Source organism: Athene cunicularia (genome assembly GCF_003259725.1).
Source record: "Athene cunicularia isolate RWA chromosome 12 unlocalized genomic scaffold, athCun1 chr12_part1, whole genome shotgun sequence".
NCBI lineage: Eukaryota > Metazoa > Chordata > Aves > Strigiformes > Strigidae > Athene > Athene cunicularia.
Genome location: NW_020799116.1, coordinates 6,743,813 through 6,762,363, shown reverse-complemented (window position 1 = coordinate 6,762,363; position 18,551 = coordinate 6,743,813). Strand labels below are relative to the sequence as shown.

Here is an 18,551-nt window from a genome sequence, read left to right as displayed (position 1 = left end):
CAGGATTAAAGAGTAAAGCAAGAGCCTAAGAGATTCTGCCTGTATTCTCAAAGGAAACATAATGAACGAAAGAAAGACTGGCAGCAGAAAGAAGATCCAGTGTTTGGGGATCAGTGTACAACTATTAAAGCTGAAGTGCTCTTTAACAGGGTTCTCCAACATAGAGCCTCTGTGGGGAAGCTCTCAAGACCATTTACAGAGCCCTTTCCCAAGCTCAGGGAACCACTTGGTCTTTCTTGGCCACAAAATGTTATCTCTGGCATTTTAGGATGTGTTCAGAGTCCTTAGTCCTCCCGAGGAGATGGGGAAATCTGTGAGGCCAACAGGCCAGCACACATCTGAGGAACAGCTGCTGAGAACTTTAGAAGTTCCAAGGACCTTAAAGTTGATTAAAAATAGAAATAATTTAATCAAGGTCACATTTCTCCTCAGAAAGAAGGAATTCTCTTTAAATACACAGTATTTTGTTACAGTAAAAGTACTCCCTATGTTGGCAGTCATGGGCCTTGGGAAAATAAATACCTGAAGTTGTTCTAGGCCATCCCATTTCAAGATCATAATTTCCAAGGGGACTGAGAGATCAAATATCAACCTTAGCAAGTGGTCCCATGTTTCAGTGTCTGCCCCACAACCCAGGCAAGATCTTCCAGCTACCTACTTAGCATAAAATTCATACTGGATCCTTGAGTCAGCTTCTTCCTACCAATATTACCCAGCTCTGCTCCCTTTTTTAATTAAAAATTAGGGGAAATTCCAGAGAACGGAAATTTAGGAATGGGAATAGTTCCCTTACACATACATGAGACATTTCCAACTCATATACTTAATAGTTAAAGAGCTAAACCAGATTTAAAAGCACTTAAGCAGCCTTATTTGTTTCTGCAGGTACTAAGCTCCTTCCACACTCTTAGTGGGAGCTCTGCAAGTCTGGTGGGTTTTGGGAGAACATGAAAGTAAAATGAAATCACTGGTGAGAGGACACATTCTTTTCAGATCCCTTAGTCATATACAGGATTCTTGTGGCCTGAATTAGTTAATTCCGAAACTGCTGGGACTGTCAAGAAAACCTTGGTTTTGCATTCCCTTCTTTATGTTCCCTCCTGTTGAAATAAATTAACAAAAGATGTTAGTTTGTCAAAACATGGATATTCATATGCTTAGCTGAGAGTGATCACACTTGGTGGTCTGGAAATTTTTAGAAGGACACAGGACTAAACATAAGCTGGACAAAACGAGGAAAGGTACTTTTAGTCACTCTGAGCACAGAACACAAATGGATAGACTGAGGTTTCCTAGCATTAGCTGCAATAAATACATCCCAGGGCATGAGGGATGACAGAGCAGTGGAACAAGGAGGTATTCTTGACTGATTTTAAAGGTTTTGTTTGTGCCCAATGGCTTAAGAAATTTGTTCATCCTTCCTTGAAGACTACATTTGTAATGCTGTACCATTGCCGGGGTGAGTCAGAGGTTAAGTTACTGGCCGGATAAATTCCAACAGCACAATTTATGTTCACCTGACCCGTGGATCTGTGTAACATATTGACTCAGATATTAGAGTAAAACAAAGGACTAAAGACCTTTTGCAACTTGCTTTTCACCACTCTAAACAAGCCACGGCCCTGTAGGATCTCACGCACAATTCTCTCCCTGTGGTTTGACAACCCTAAACATTTATTTTTAAGTATTTCTTCCTTACTCAAATTGTTGTTGTTTTTCCTCATTTATTTTCTCTCACAGGCATATGGAATATCTAAGCAGGGTGAGTTTACTTTCAGTCACCATGCACAGAGGCCACAGCAGTTCAGCAGCCTATTAAATCACACAATTACACTGCCTTCAAGCAGCCTCCGAAAATTCTGAATCAAGTATCAGCAATCATGAAATAGGCTCTAAAAAGTACAGGAATGAAAACAAGCACATCAGGGCTCCTTTGTTAGCTGGTGTTTGGAACTTCACCATAGCATCTAGTTCACTTATCAGACTTTTTTTTTTTCCCCCCATGGTCATTAGATGTATACACACTTTTGGTTTTGAAGAACAGTTCATATTTTACATATTCACATCAGTCTGAAAGATGTGGATCATAAAATGCATGGTGACAAGACACAGTAACATCCAAGTTTATCCACAGAACATTTATCCACCAGGCACATTCATATTGTCTCTCAACAGAGTGTATGACATGTATCATAACATCAGGAAAGAGAATGCTTCAGTGATTTGCACAGGCACCATGAGCTTTATTCTTCTTCCAGTCACTGACAGTTGAGGCCAGAAGTGCCTGACCTGCCACAGAAATTCCTGAGCTCAGTTTCTAATTGCATTCTTTCAGAAACTGTATGTTCTGAAAACAGTGGTTAGTACCATTAACCATTCAGAATAAGCATCTCTCAATTATCTCAAATTCAAAATGAACAGATTAAACACACATGTAGACTTATAACCAAAGTGAAAAAGAGAGCATCAGTGACAGAACTGTGAATCCCAAACAAAATTCCCACTCATTACCTTAAGAGGAAGTGTTAGCACTCATAGAAAACAAGCATATATTTCAGAGCACCAAAACAGGTAAATAAGCTGAGGGAAAACAAAGAATAACAAAAAAAATGCATAAAATATAATTCTGTGGGATACAGTTTTGATACAAATACTATAGACAGACGAAAGAGGAATAACGTTCTTCAGAATCTAATTCTACCAAATCCCAGGAGCTTCAGTTATTAATTTACAAAATAAATCTTGCTGAGATTCAATCCCAAAGTCCTCACAGAGGCATCTCTTTTACCTTCTCAGAGCAGCCCTCATTGTCCTTTTGCTCTTGATCATACCTCTTAGCCAATTACAAGTCCAGTGAGCCCATTCACTTCCCAACTGGTCAAGCCAAAATCTTCAGCTTGAACAACCAGCTGTTCAAAATAAAAATTAAGTAGCTCAGTGATATGAACTACTCAAGCTTAAGAGCACAATTGCACTGAATCACTGCTCTTCAAAAACGCAGAGTCTATCAAAACTTCTGAAAGAACTATAAACACAAAGACAGATGGTCCTGCAGTGGTGTTCGTTCTTTGTTTTTAGAAGCCAGTACAGAAACCAAAGGCCTTTAGAACTGGCAAGAAAAAAAACACCACACTGAAAGCATCCACAAACATTTCTCACATTGAGAACTACATACGCTATCCATTTTCTTTCTGCAGAGCATTCCCTTTGCAAAATACAAGGCCTTACAGCCAGCCAGGGCATGGGACAAGAACCCTCAAGTGTCCGTGAGGGAGTGCATTGCTCCCAAAGGGAAATCAGTGGAGATAAGAAAGCACAAAATCAATTGAAAACTCTTCCTCCCATTGTCAGGTTTTGACCAAGTCTGGAATTAAACATAAGACACAAGTGCACCTCAATGCCACTGCTCAGATTTTCCACATCCTATGCTGTTGTTTTCTTTTTAGTGACTGCTCCAGCTGAATTTTGATGTCAACTCTTTCATATCACACTATATCTACATACCTCAGGGTTCTTTAGATGTGTACAGCTTTTTTCCCACCCTCAAGATGGAAGTGAAATCCCCTGCCAAGCACGGCAGGTGTGGGATGAAGTTGTTCCAAGGCTGCCAAAACTTTTCATAGTGAGAATTTCTCTGAAACACCTTCCCTGACCATAGCTTTGTTAGCTGCTCTTCTAGTTATTAGTTTTCAGACAGTGAACTGTAAGCATTCAAAAATCTTTGCAACAAAGGTGAGGGATCACCATGTAGTCATTCTGGAGAAGCTTCTGCCACCCAGGTCTGGGAGACACACAGTCTTGGGTTGTGCCTCAACTTGTTGGCCCACAATTCTCTCAAGAGGGAAGTCAGAAGAAAAATACTGATGGGAGCATGATTTGGCTCACAAAGATTAAAAATTTATCTGTGTGAGATGATGTTTGGCAAGGCAGGATACAGAAGTAAATAGGGGTGCTTTGAAGGAGAGTCTTGAAGGGAAAGGTAAATGGGGAATAAGTAAGAAGGATCATTTGTTTTCCCAAATAATAAATATAAGCTGCCCCCCACAAAATATCAAGAAATCTGAGCCAGCTGCATCCATTTAAAAGGGTTAATGTTAAAGTTTAGGATTTGTAGTACCTACTTCTACAGTCATTTTTGTTGGGGTTGCTGGTAGGAACAAGGACTCAGAGAAGGGAGATTGAATGCTTGCCTTTTAACAGCTGCCAGCTGTGAGCCTGAAACACAGCAGGGCACCCCTCTACCTCCTGCCTTCCCCGAGGATTTCACATCTGGACCCAAGGAGAGACAAGACACTGGACTGGAGAGAACATGGGTCTCACTGCGTCAGGCAAAGCCTAATGTGCCTCCTGGGTTTTCTCATCTGCCACCCACAGAACTAAATGCTCCAAGTGTGAGGTATCTGGCATCTTATCAAGGTATTACAAACAGAAAAGGGACAGGGCTGCTTAGAAAAGAAACTTTCAGTTAAGTTTCAACCTTATGAGTTTTTTTGGGAGGGTGAAGAGTTTCAGTGAATTTTCACCGAGTACAAAGCTGTATATTAGGGGTTGTGTAGTACAAGAACTTTATCTCAGGAGACCTCAAAGCACTACAAAACAACTCTTGAACATTTGTTTAGAACTCAGGCAATTACTAACAATGCAACAGAAAAAAATAACCATTGCACCACCGCTGAATGCTGAACTTTTCTAAGCAAAACACTGGGAGAATGAGAAGTAATGCAGTTATCCAGCTGGAAAGCTGGTAGTAAAACACTGAGAAGCCATAATTCCCCACATTCCTTTGCTACCAAGAAATCATACAGCCCTTTCATAACTAACTGATAAGCCCAAAGGTAGTGCATTTAACAAACTACTGAAAGGCAATGTTGCTTACTGAGCTAGGTCAGCACCTGTGTCTGTATCTTTAAGGAGTAACAAATAGAGCCTGTCTGGTTATCTCCAGGGGCTGTCTGCTAGATGGCACATCACAGTTCAAACCACCTTAAAGTTCAGAATTAGGAAAAAGGCTTCTGTGTGCAAGCTATAGCAGGGAAAGGAGTTAGTGAAGTTACTGCACAGTGAAAATAAACCTTTGGTTCACTTGTTTTATCCTGCTGAAAGAGTGAAGGCAGGCACCCATTGCCATCAGGTTGTAGAGGATCTGCAGTACAAGAGATGGTTGCTTTTGACTTCATAAAGCATCTGTTGATGGAGTCTGGTATGCACAGAAAGACAGAAGTGTTTGCTGCTACTCTGAAAACACAAAGAATTAAGAGAGCTATCTTTGGTAGCTTTCTCTGAGATCTCAAAACATTAATAGCTTTATTAATCTGATTCAAAACTGTAACTAGAAGTGAGGTCTACAAGTAAAAGCAAAAGTCATGAATGCGTTTGATGTATTTTAAGTAAGCACTGAACTGCAGTTGTTATTTACAGATCAAAGAAGCTCCAGCAGTGTCCTGAAACAATCTAAGTGAGAAATGCCAAAATCTGATTTCATCCATGTCCATATGTTGCTTTGAACTTGTAATTCACAGAAATGGTCACTATATTGAACTAATTATCAAGCTTAACGCTTGCCAATTTTGATGGCTGTTCTCCCTTATAAAAAAGTCAGGTTTCAAGGGAAGCAGAATGATATATTGCAAGACATAGAGCCTTTATTAAAATCTGGGGAGGAAAAGCAACAAATACCCTCTCTCCAAAAACCAAACATAATTTAGTTTTCTAAATGGTTGCTGTGACACAGATTAGCAAAATAAATAGTTTGCATTAACCAATACATATAAAAATCAAGTGGTTAATTCCTCCTCCCTCATAGCAAAAGTTTCATGTAACAGTTAAGTGGAAAAATGTCTGCGCTATCTAAAAATCTAATGAGGACATATATTGTACATGAAAGCAAAACTAAAACAGCAATTTCACAGCACAGCCTAATACATTTAAATTAAAATAACAGTGAAAAGAAACACTGATAAAGTATTTCTGCAGGCAGGAATACACAAGCAAAGTGTTTTCAGATATCAGTAAAGACTTTAAAAATTACTTTTTTGCCAATTAGTCACAGTTTTTGGAAATGACCACAAACACTGGTTTGCCAAAGAAGTGATTTCAGGAATCACACAGCTTAAGCTATAATTAAAAAGCAATCTATGGGAAATAGGTTATTACCAGTGTTTAGCAGCTAATTTGTTAGTTAATGCCTTAACAAAGCTCTCCTTTGATTGCAGTGGAGGGGGGAAAAACTTCAAGAGGATTATTTGCTATTAAGACTTGTACTCAATTATTGAGAATGCTGATGGGCTCCTGCAATTACAATTGCACAGCAGTCACCAGGAAAGCCAGATGATTCAGCCTGTGCTGCAGCCAGCAATTCCCACTGCAGAGCAGAAGCCTGGTCTCTGAATTTTAAGGACAATTAGCAGAGTACCCCCAGAAATTTGAGTGTTTGCTAATTAACGGAGAGGTGCAAGCTGAAAGTTCCTTGATGACAATCCCCACATTTTATTTTATTATCACGCACATCAACGTGGAGATTTTTTCTTCTGTATTCTTTAATTCCATTCCTGAAGGAGCACTCACGTAACTGCTGGAGTCTCTAGATAAGATTTTTCATCAAGATAATGAGATACTACTTTGTTTTTCCTTCTGACAAAAGTGACAACACAAAAGATATTTTCTGTCAAGTTTTATGAGTACCATATTTAAGTCCTATTACTAGAGATAAACATAACAGTAACCTATAAATATATTCCATGTACTGACAAATTATAGTCATCTCAAAGCTACCATCACTTGCTACTATCTCCTATCATAGTTACCATCCTGCTGATAGAGACAGAGGGGAAAAAATCCAAACTCGCCCATATTTATGAATTACTTTTCCTGCCAATACTACCTTTCCAGACTCTTACTACTATATTTCAATTGCAAAGACTTTCCTACAGCAAAAGCTGTGAATAAAAATATCCTCAAAAACATTGAACCTGAGGCATACTTTCTATGTAAAGGTTGGTTTGGGGAGCTAGAGTCCCTCTGATGCAGAATTCTCAGGAAGCCTTCAGCTGCAGAGCAAAGCAAAGAGGCCCATTAATCATATTTATCAAGATTGTCTACCCTGGCTTTCATGCAGTTAGGGGAAATGTGCTATTCTACTTCAGCAACAAGGAGCAAGGCTAAAACAAACTGACCTAACTGCATGGGTCATTTCCAGAAATAGAAAGTATACTGGCACCACAGCTGTACAGGCCAGAAGGCAAAATGCTGGGAGGGTTGGAGAAAAAGGGGAAAAAAATACCCACCTAAAACTTGTGAGGTATGTAGCCAGGGGCAAAATTAATACTGAGCCAAATTTTGCTTTAAATGGCATTCAGTACATTAAAGTCAGCAAGACAAGACTCAGTTAAGTGCCTTACAGTCTTGCATTTCACGAGACTCCTAAAATGTTTTATTGCGCTTCAGGATTTCATATCAGCAAAAGCAAGATAACCTTCCGCTGAGGTATAAGTATATTATTTATTCTGATATGCATGGATACTTCTTTATTTGCTTTTCTCTTTTACATTAAGAGACCGTACAACGTCAAATGTAAACACAAAATACAATGTACTAGCTGTTCTCCCATGGGGAAGCAGGGGTAGTATCCTGGTTTACATTTCTCTCTCTTCTTTTTGGGTTTGTTCTGTCTGAGAGAGCATTGAGATGACTCAGTTTACTCATGACAGAAATTCATCCATGTTACACATCACTAGCAGCCTTTAATTGGGAAAGACTCAAGCCTGGGATAGCCAGATGTGGCAGTGACCCAAGCACTGCTGTAACTGCAGCCTGATGCCAAAACACTCAGGCCAAGCTCTGCTTTACTGTAGCTAGACCTACTGGCTTTGAAAAGCAAGAACACTATTTTCACATATTCAACCAGAATAAAAATATATGCGCAGAGCTTACACTTTATTGGCTTCTATAAAATTAACAGAAAAATAAAAGTGAGATAAGAACCTGGTTTAATAACACTATTTCCATCTGCAGTATACACACCAGGCCTGCTTTGCCTATATTTCTATAAAAATAATGAAAATCATGTTGCCACCCGTCTCTCCTGTTCCATTCCCCACATGCATTTCCAACTATGCACAAAGTGACAAGGGATTCTCAAATTAAGGTGCACACCACATGGGGGTTATCCCAAATATTATAAAGCGTATTGTATTTTTCTTAAAAACAGATAATCTAAAGAAATGCAGAATCTTGGCAAAAAAATAGGCAAAATTAAAATTTAAAGTAGCTTACTACATAACCTGTGAGGTTTCAGCATGGACACTGTAATGTGTCATGATCATACAACTTCCTCTCTCTTTATGATCACATAGACATTATTCCACTGGGCAAGAATACACGGTGAATGCTACAGACCTTACGCAATCAATTCATAACAAATGAAAATCTAGTCAAAGTTAAAAAATAGCAATCCATAAAATCATTTCCAAACGAAATCTCACTTCATTTACTCACACAAGTTAGTCCCAGAAAATTCAATGGGACTAGTCCCCAGAGTCAAACAGAATTAATAACATTTCAAATTTCATGTTTCCTTTACAACTGGGTTGAGGCGAGATTAAAGCAAAGTCAATTCCAAGATCCACAGGTCATCCTAAGATTGGATCCCTTGCGATAGGCATTTCCTTGGGCTGGTATTGCAGCAAGCACAGGCATTGTGTGCCCTCTAGTGCATGACAGTCTGTAGCACTGAAGTCGGTATGCCCATAGCAAGGAAGAAACAACAGTCACTGTGCTTCAATTTTTTTTTATTTTTTTTTTTTTTAAACAGAAGCAACAGTTCCATTCCCAAAATTAACTTCTCTCCCATTAACCAGCCAAAATGTTTACTATAAGGATTGACCGATAATGCACTCTCCAGATTCCCCTTTGAATAAGCTCAGAAAGTTGTTTCATCTAATTCTGTTTGCCAAATCTGGCCCTTGAAATATTCTGAACCTAGGTATGACTTGCAGTATTTTCTTTTTTAGGAGTCACTTCTCCTACGCTCAAAACAGTGGAATCCTTATTTCCTGCAAGATAATGGGAAGATAGTCTTTCAAAAAAATTGAAGTGTGATCTGTATTAAGCACTTGGAAGAACTGCTCTTGTAGCAGACTCTTACAACTGCCGCACTAGTCATGCTTCCAAACATTATCATAACTGTGATAAATTACATAAGCTCTCTGATGCAGATCTGGTTTCTTTTTCACACCTTCACCATAACCTTTGGGTTTCAGACTCAACTTTTCAGTTTCATATTTCTAAGCAGATGCCTAATATTTATATATAAACATTATATATATATGTACACAAGTAACAGAGAAAGTATATACGTAAGTGAAAATATATATATAAAAAGTCTAGGGTAAGGTGGAATTATTTACAATCAAATGAAGGTGTGGTTTCAGCAGCAGCATCAACTGAAATCAGTTTCCTCTCTCCTACATGCTTTAGCTACATCCCTTCACATTTGCTGTTGTACCTACAGATGGAAGATGTACCAGCTTCAAAAACCTGCACAAATGATAATTCAAGCACCAAAGCTCCCACCAAAACCAGCACCACTGACCGGCATGTTGTTATGGATACATGGAGACCTGAGTTTTCATACTGAGGATATGGATGACAGAATCATGCTGGAATGATTTAAAAGGATATTTTCCCTAGCTGCCTACCTCACTCCACTACTGCCAGAGGTTCCTTACCCTGTACCAGAACAAGCTAGTATATGTCAGACCCTCTGACCTTCAGCTCAAAGCCCACTGCACTTCCTCCTACTTTAAGCTACAGAGGTGCTAACCCTGAAACAGAAAGGAGGGGACTCTCCCAAACCAATCACTAGAGCTCCTGTGTCAATGCCATCAGACCTCTCTCTTCCTGAACTATTTCAACAAGCTGCAGAATACGAAGACGTTGTCTTTCTGAAAGTGAAAAAACAACAAAATGTCTTTCTGATAAAAGAAAAGCCAGATGACAGCCACCACTCAGTTAGTGGCTGGAGACTTGCAAGGACTAAAGGCTCTCAGTCACTGCCAGGGTCAAGGGCAAGCAGACAGCCCAGGCTTCTGGTCCCACGCCAGCCCTGCTCCCCAGAACTCCCACTGTGCCCTCAGGTCCTGAAGAGCATCTTGACCAGAGCAGACACTCAGGTCTTTGTGTTAAAGCAGAACTGCTAGTTGAGATAACATCATACAGGAATTTGGGGAAAAGCTTTTGATCTTGGATTGATGATTCTTCTAACTGTGCTTCTGGCTTCTAGCAGATTTAGAGAAACTAGGTAATAGCAGCTCAAGTACGAAAACCAGGTAATTGCTATTAATACTGACAACAGTGTGATTCTGCCAATGGAAGTCTTCCACTGTAAAAATCATGTTTTGGTCTACTTCAGGCAAGAATTTCATCCTTGACAAACTGTCCTGTACTTTTAGAAAATTGCTAAATTGCTTGTTGTTCCAGACCAATCACACACATTTATTAGGACTAGTTGCTTCAGAGAGTCCAAGACCTTTGACAAGGTATTATTAAAACCAGTATCATATTTTATATGTACATGCATCCATATGTCTCTTTGTAGAGATTTTATATGAACAGATACACCACACACGCATCTTTTTAGGGTTAGAGAATTACCCGCTTCAGCGGAGATGTACAGAAATTCCTTCACCCACAAACAAATTGTGGTCTTCAGCAAACACAGCCCAGAAACTCTTCAGCCATCGGCAGGATTACTCTACAACTTAGTAAAAGAGGAAATCTCATCTCCCATTGAGAACTACAGATAGGATTTAGACAAAATACAGTCGCCCATAGTGGAATGTAGCTGTGGAATTAAAACTAAAAGCCACCACTCAGCCAAAAATTCCTTCTTTTTTGCTTTTAAACAGTCACAAGCATTAAGTCCAGCCAAATTTTACAGAAGTAGGCAGAACTGTCTAATCCCATTAGACATGTAGTGGTTCCCCTGACTTCAGTGTCATGCTATCGGGCTACAACTGAAGATTCAAAGTTATTCCATTAACTCTAATATCCGTAGTTTGCCCTGGAAAGCTTTAAAGATGTTACTCATCCAATGACACTATCAGATTATTTTTTTTTAAAAATACCCCTTATAATCACTTCTATTTGCTACTTACTACTTTTACTATTTTAAGTCTTTTCTCCTCCTTTTACAATAAGAATCCTATCTCTTGATGTCTGCCCTCCCTCTTGCTAACAGTCCCACCTTCTCGTCAGGGAAAGGGATGCTTTTTGTGTGTTCTCCTTCACGAGGGATTTGCAACCATTTCCTGATCCTTTGTCAGAAAGATAATTTTATTTAGGGGGGAAAAGACAGTAGGGAAATTCACATTCTCCACTGTAGATAGCACGTGGAGTGCGGTCTTCAAATCATTGGCTGCTTTTGATTTTTACGTGTTTCACAGTGTAAAGAATATCATTCTTAGATTATTAAAAAACACAACACAAAAAAACAACAAAGAAACAAAATTATCACAGCATGAGGAAAACTAGAACAAAGGTAGGCATTTTCTTCTTCCCAACTTGTTCTTGCCCACAGTGTTGCTACTGACCCGCATTCCAACACCACAAATGCTGCAGAAAACACCATTTGCAAAAATGGTTTAGTAAGCTGCTTAGAGAATGTATGGAAACAGCATCTCTATTTCAAGCATGTGGTAGAATACGCTTCCTGCAAGACATTGCTTGCATACACGTTCACTTGGAAAGAATCTGCATTATCAAATCACATAAGCCATTTTTAGAGCACACACTTTTCAAAGTGTTTTTTCTGTTCAAAGACCCTAGATGCAAGGCTATAGTTTTCAAAGTACAGAAACACTCTGCATATATGAAATTCTTTTCATCTGAAGATATCCACTGATGTCAGACAGATGCAGTAATTGTATGCTCCAGTGGTAAACTGCAAATCGATGGCAGCAAGGATGGCTACATTCTGCTTCTAAGTGTGTGTGTATATATATATATATATATATACACACACACACACATATATATATATATATGTGGATACTACACCTTGCCTGAGAAAAAGTGTTCAACCAGAAAATCTGAGATCAGTGCACATGCTTGACCAAAAAAAAAAAAAAAAAAAAAGACACCCCCAGACTTCAACAAGGAATTTGCCTTAGGTCTCTGTCTACCCTGGCCAGTTTATTTGCCATTCAGGCATGTCACAAAACCTACTTCCCACAACTGGTAAATTAGAAAAAACAGGGTTATTTTGTGGTCTGTAAAAGTAATTTCTAAGTGCTTTCTGAGATCTCCATTTTCATTTCCAAGTACTATTCCAGCATTTGCAGGGTAATGAGCATAGCCTACAACAGTAAAGGACAGTTACTCCTTTTGTCCATTTATCAGTGTTCCAGGCAATGAGTGAGGATGTGACCGAGCTCTTATCCCAGAGCACGGCCTTGTCTCCTGCTCTTACTCCACAACAATTACCTTTAACCCTTATACACCTTTCAAAACAAAAATCCCTTGAATATAGATATCTAGGATACAAGCGTAAAAGTGATACAAAAGCTGATACAACTCCAGTGATAGGCTTTCCAAGACACAGCAGTGTTAAGGGCGGGGGGGAAAGCAAGGACTTATTTTTCAACTTTCCTCCCATTAATCATGTCACAACTTCTGCACAATTTTCCACATGGCAGGGACTAGCTAGTTAATCCATTATACAGTTCCTATGACTTTCATGAGACTGTTGTTGCTCTACATGGAAACACCCAAGCCAAAAAAATGCTGGTTGCTCTGTAAAAGTCAAAACTCCAGTAATACAGATCCTTGCTGGCAAATTCCTAGTTAAACCTAACCCATCTAGAATCGCAAAATAAAATAAAACCAGATCAGTTTTCCAGAAGGTAACAAAAGACAGATACTGCACATATTTCATTAAGGAGGATGTTTATTTTTCCAAATATTGTACTAAGATAGTGTCCTGTTTGCCTATTTCTATCGACATCTGCTCTGCAATACAGAGAGTATGATAGAAGATCAAAGTTTTAATTGTGCAAGTAAAAGAATGTATTAATAACATTCTTTCTGTCCTACCGCAACAGAGATAAACTTAAAAAAAAAACCTCTAACAGCTAGGAGAACAGGATATTTATATAAAGATGTCCTAACAAAAGAAAAGCATGCAAAACTACCTCTAGTGGATAAACAAACCAGGCTCCCTGTTTGCAGACTGTTCCCTATTGAGCTCAGAGATCCCCTCCCTCAGTCAACAGGATCAACGTACCTCAGCTGGGTTTCACATTTTTATAAAACCCTTCTCAGCATCCTTTGTTCACTGACCCTTTAAATTTAGGAAAATGCAGCAGGTGTGCCTTTAAGACCCATTTTGCTGCTAATTGTTTTAGATTCCCTCTCCCAGGTAGTAATTTAAGAAGGGGTTTTTTTGTTGGTCTTTTTTCTGCTAGCTCATTTTTCATCTGCATAGGCTGCACTGCATATCCTCCGTATTGCTTTTGATACAGACATTATAACAGAACATGAATTCTGCAGCATACATACAAACAGCACCTCCCTCTCAGGACATACTATCACTTTTTGGCTCTCTGAGATTGAGAAGAGCCCGAATTTGTTGCCTGTCACACTGCTGCCACTCACTAATCCAACAGCACACTTTGAACTAGCTGTCCCTCTCCTCCCCAAAATTAATAGATCATGGGATGCTCTCTCCCTCCCAGGACAGCAGTAGCTGTCTTTGTCCACACAGGGCTCTGACTTGTGTACACTGAAGGGAAAAAACACAAAGAGACCCCAAACCAACCCACAGCTGTACTAACTTAAAAAACTGTGACTCCCAGAAGTGACGACTCGGCCATCTCACCAAGGTAAGATCAATAGCATGCTGTACAAGAGTCGGTTCAGATTTATCAGTAGTTTTCTTTCAAATTCAGAGCTCTGAAACACCGTTGTGAAGCAAAGCATCATTACCACCTCTACCTGAATGGAGGTCACCACAAGCAGAGAGCCTGAATTGTCTCAGAAAAGTCAACAATACCACACAGAGGAGCTTAGTCAGGGCTACCTGCACAGCAAAGGCTGACATTTGAAAGCAATTCTCCATCTCCTTTCAAGACTTCTGAGAATTATACAGAGCCAGTCATCCTTCAAGCTCTTTGTCTTTAAGCAAGAGTTTAATATTAATTTTAGCTCCTTTTGAATCTACTTCTGGGCTATGACCCAGTCCATCTGCAATATTTTTTTAAGTGACAAATTAGATGAAAAACACACAGAACACCCACTTGAAACTCACTCAGTTTTTCCAAACTGTGGTAACTCACGACAGAAGGGACACCACAGTTAACCATGGCACTGCTTGTGAAACGCTGCAACCTGCATACAGACTCAGAGAGGGTGAAGTAACTCATTGTACAGCAAGCTACTGTACACAGGGAAACTGGACAAGGCACCTCATTTTCTTTTGTGTTGTCCTCTCATTCATAATAATCTCCTTTAAGACATCTGCTAGAGTCCTGTAACATTAATGGAAATGGAAAAGCTCCAGCAGGAACTCAGGGGCTTCTCTCTTTTTCCCATGAACTGAACATTATGGAATTTTAACAGATGTTCTACTTGGTCATAGTTAATAAAATGAATTATGCAGGAATTAAAAATCTGGCTCCACTTCCTTATATGAGATCTCAGCAGCAGAACTACATTCCCATTAAGAAATTCTAGAGGATTTACAGTGGATTTATAGTCTGCTCCTGCCTTGTTATAAGATGGCTGGAGATTTTACAAATGAACTTGTCTCTGTTGTAGAAAACAGGAATAAATTTACCTGTTCACTGATTATTCTTAGTAGCATGATCCACTTTCCACGTCGCTGCACACTGATATACTACAACCATAGGAAAAGACAATTCACACTTGGATTTCCTTTGGAAATGACATCATGGGAATTCCACACCATTTCACAGCCTCCAATTTCTGCCATTTATTCGAAGTCTCATTCAGCAACCTAATAACCGTACTCCCACTTTGTGCCTTATCACAAAAGCTTTCCTCTTGGAGCACGGATGTCTCTTTCAGGCTACTTTTGCCAACAGAACAATGCACCGTACCTCATTTCCCTTTTGATTTTAGGATTAGTTCGGTGTAACTACATCAAAGGAATATGTAAAGACCAAAACGTAATGGAGATGTGAGAGAAAAACCACCAAAATGGAGGTAGGTGAAATAGCCACAGCCAAAACTTCCAAGCACTGAGGTTCACTCGAAGAAAGTAATTTCCCAAAGCATTACATATTTAGCCATCTTTTTTTCTCTTCTAATATTCACCTGTACAGAAAGTACTCTGATGAGAAGATAAAAGGGGATAAGTGAAAGACTGAGAATCAAAAATGAGGGATGAAGCAACTACCTTGGCACCAGAAGAGAAGCAGCACAGCAGCTAACGCAAGTTACATGGAACAGAGTAAGGCTGTCTTGAAAAGATCTACTATACTATAGTAAAAAGACGAGGTTTCAACATTGCACTTCCTTTACAAATAATCAGGCTCATTTTCACTTGGGTCCAAGCAATTGACAAACATATCTCTGCCCAGGCACTGAAATCTGCTTTACGTAACATGCAAAATTTTATTCCAATGCAACAACTAAAATTAAATTAAATTCTGGCTCAAGAATTTTGCTAGTGCAAGAGTCATCTGAAAAGCATAAATATTCCCAGCTTCTTCCAATTATTTTTTTTTTTTAATGAAAAATCATGCATTGAAGCCCCTCTATCCAAAACTCCTACTCCACTGTAACTAAACAAAGAGGTTTGTGTAAGTCAAGAACCAAAGCATGTAAACAAACTCTGTAAGTATAAAAGTAAGCTGGAATTAAATATCAGTCTATACATGCTATGCAGGTACCTGGATGTGTCCAATAATGAATTAATATCGATTTTTATATTAAAATAAAAACTTTCTCTAAAGGAAGAGGTGTACTTAAAGAGAAGGGAAAATACCAAGATTAAATGTCAGGCTTACAACAGTTACAGCTGAAGGTTCAATATGCTGTTCTTACTCGAGTGGACGTTGCTTTACAATATTCCATATCACAAAAACTCAATGGTCTTATCAGTGTTAAATTCAAAGATTATTTCTTTTAAAACATCACCTATGATTTGTTTCACTTTGAAGAGAATGCACATTTCATTTGGTAATCATTTATTTCTCATTCTATTGGACAGATTCTCCCAAAAAGCAATACTTCAACTGAAATCAGTTCTGAAAGATCTTTTATGAATATACATAATGTAGAAGACCCCCATTAAATTTCCAACAAAGCGCTGCCATTTTGAGTAAACAAAGTTATCTCAGCGGGGTCACACACTATGCCATGAATATGGTCTGCAAATTAATTACCACCCTGACATATGTCAAAACAAATTTTAAGGAGAATAGCACCCAGTAGTAACCATGTGTTTTAGCTACCTGTTAGTATGCAAAAAATCAATATTCAATGGGATCTAAATTTATTCATTTATTCAGAACTCCTCAGAGAAATCAAAATGATTCGTTGGCCTTTTTTGCCTGTCTCCAAATGAAATCTGAGTGAATAGCATGTGTTTATTGAGCCAGAAAATAAGTACAGGACAAAGCTATGGTGGGAGTTACATTTCAGAAAAGCAGGTGTCATCTCTGCACAAATAACTAATTTTTTAAACACTTAAACCTGCTAAAATAGTCTGCAGTGCATTATCATTTGTCTGCATTTTAAAGAATACTAAGTTGGGTATTTCTTATTTTAGGTAATAACCATCTTTTTTTCTGTAACTGTAAAAAGAGCTGGCTATCATAGCTGTCCTAAAAACAGTTTTCAGCAGGAAGAAAGGCTTTTAAAAGTAAAGCTATTGAATGAAGGGTTAAAAAGCCTCTGCACATGGCTTTATTTTCAATGGCAACACAACCAACATACCTGACCCTGTGTTTAAAAAACAAAAGAATCAAAGATCCAAACCTAGATTACTCAGTTGACTTAGGGGGGATGAACGCACACATATACCATTGAACACCGGAAAAATAGCTGTTATGTTTTCATAGGAATCAAGTCTCATGTTTTTATTTGAGGTACACAAAGTGCAACTTCTTTGTCAAAAGATGACCTCCAGGGATCTGATTCTGAAACAGTTTTAGGCTGGGAGTTCATCAATATGTTTTTCTACTTCTTTTATAATCTGCCTTCAGTTCACACAGCATATCAAACACTTCCATGACACTAATCCTGTAATTCAAAATACATTTATGAAGAGATTTTAGTTTAGGAACTGTTTTCTGCCAAGCAGGCCAAAATATTTTTAGCTCCAGGGTTTTTTTCCAACAGTGAAGTATTTCTGATTTAGAGTTAAGTAATGCCATATCACATCTACAGACTGGATGACTAAATGCGTTTCTTTCACACATTCAAAAAAAAAAAAAAAGAAAAAGGGAGAGCACAATCCTCCCTATACACAGTTGACAGATAATCTCTTGGCATCTGCTGACAAATATATTTAAAGAAAGCCTAAATCTGTCTGTGCCAAACTTGGGCTGATGCCACCAGTTCACCATTGTTGGCATACATACTTCACATGATGCAATCACAAGACTTGAGGAAGTTTCCCGTACTTTATTGTATGGTTTTCATCATGTTAACATATTCATTTCCATCCTTTTATGATTTAGCAGCAACAGAACTGAGCAAGAGGATGGTAGATGACTTCTTCCATGTATCACAGGTTTTCTTCATGCACATTATCAACATTCTATTCAAATTACAGACTAGTAACTTACCTAGAACGAAACATGCTAGGATTTAGAGCTTATGATTAGAGCAATTGATCTCAATTGTACTACTATCTCTTGTCAGAGAACAAAGTAAGGCAAAGGAATCAATAAAAAAAAAAAAAAAAAAAAAAGAAAGACAAAGTGTTTTACCTCTCTTAATACTGTGCTTTTATAACCCCGATAAAGTCCTTGAATACCCTGTAAACCAACAAAAGAAAGCATCAGCTAAAGGGAATTAGTTTGCCAAACAACACAATTTATCGGTGATTATGAGGCAAGCATTACAGCCTTACTGAGTGTCAGACCTGAACTTCTTGCAAATTGACTATATTGATTATAATGTTGTATACTGTATTCCATGATTTATAATGCCAAAGGTTTTTAGTTCATTTCAAAGATCATTTAACCACTGTTCAGAATAATCCGTTTTAGACAAGAAAACATACCTTACAGTAAAAATTAAAATGGCAAGAAGGCACAGAAGCACATTACTTCAAACTCTACCCGCCCAATACTTTGCCCTAGAATTATCCACTATCTCAAAAATATTTTGAAACTACTACTCTTTTGTTTAAATAGCCCATGCAGTATGAACTCATAGGATGACAGCTTTCTATGTCCACCTTTTAGCCCTAATTCCAAGCTTTTATCAAGAATAATATTTTGTATTTTTAACCAGCGAATAACATTCAAAACAATTAAAATTTTATTTTATAAGTGTATATAAAATTATGTTTAATATCTTAT

At 38.4% G+C, this 18,551-nt stretch overlaps 1 protein-coding gene across 3 annotated transcripts in view; it reads right to left on the bottom strand.

The window, feature by feature from the left end:
* The window catches only part of SLC25A26 (solute carrier family 25 member 26), an 89,213-nt gene that overhangs the window by 49,609 nt on the left and 21,053 nt on the right, over nt 1–18,551 (bottom strand). For all 3 annotated transcript variants that reach the window (XR_003399272.1, XM_026857256.1, XM_026857255.1), the window contains exon 5: nt 17,955–18,002. Coding sequence is in view for 2 of the 3 variants with exons in the window: in XM_026857256.1 (XP_026713057.1) it covers nt 17,955–18,002 (48 nt within the window). In the remaining variant the exon portion in view is untranslated. The remainder of the gene's footprint in view (nt 1–17,954; nt 18,003–18,551) is intronic.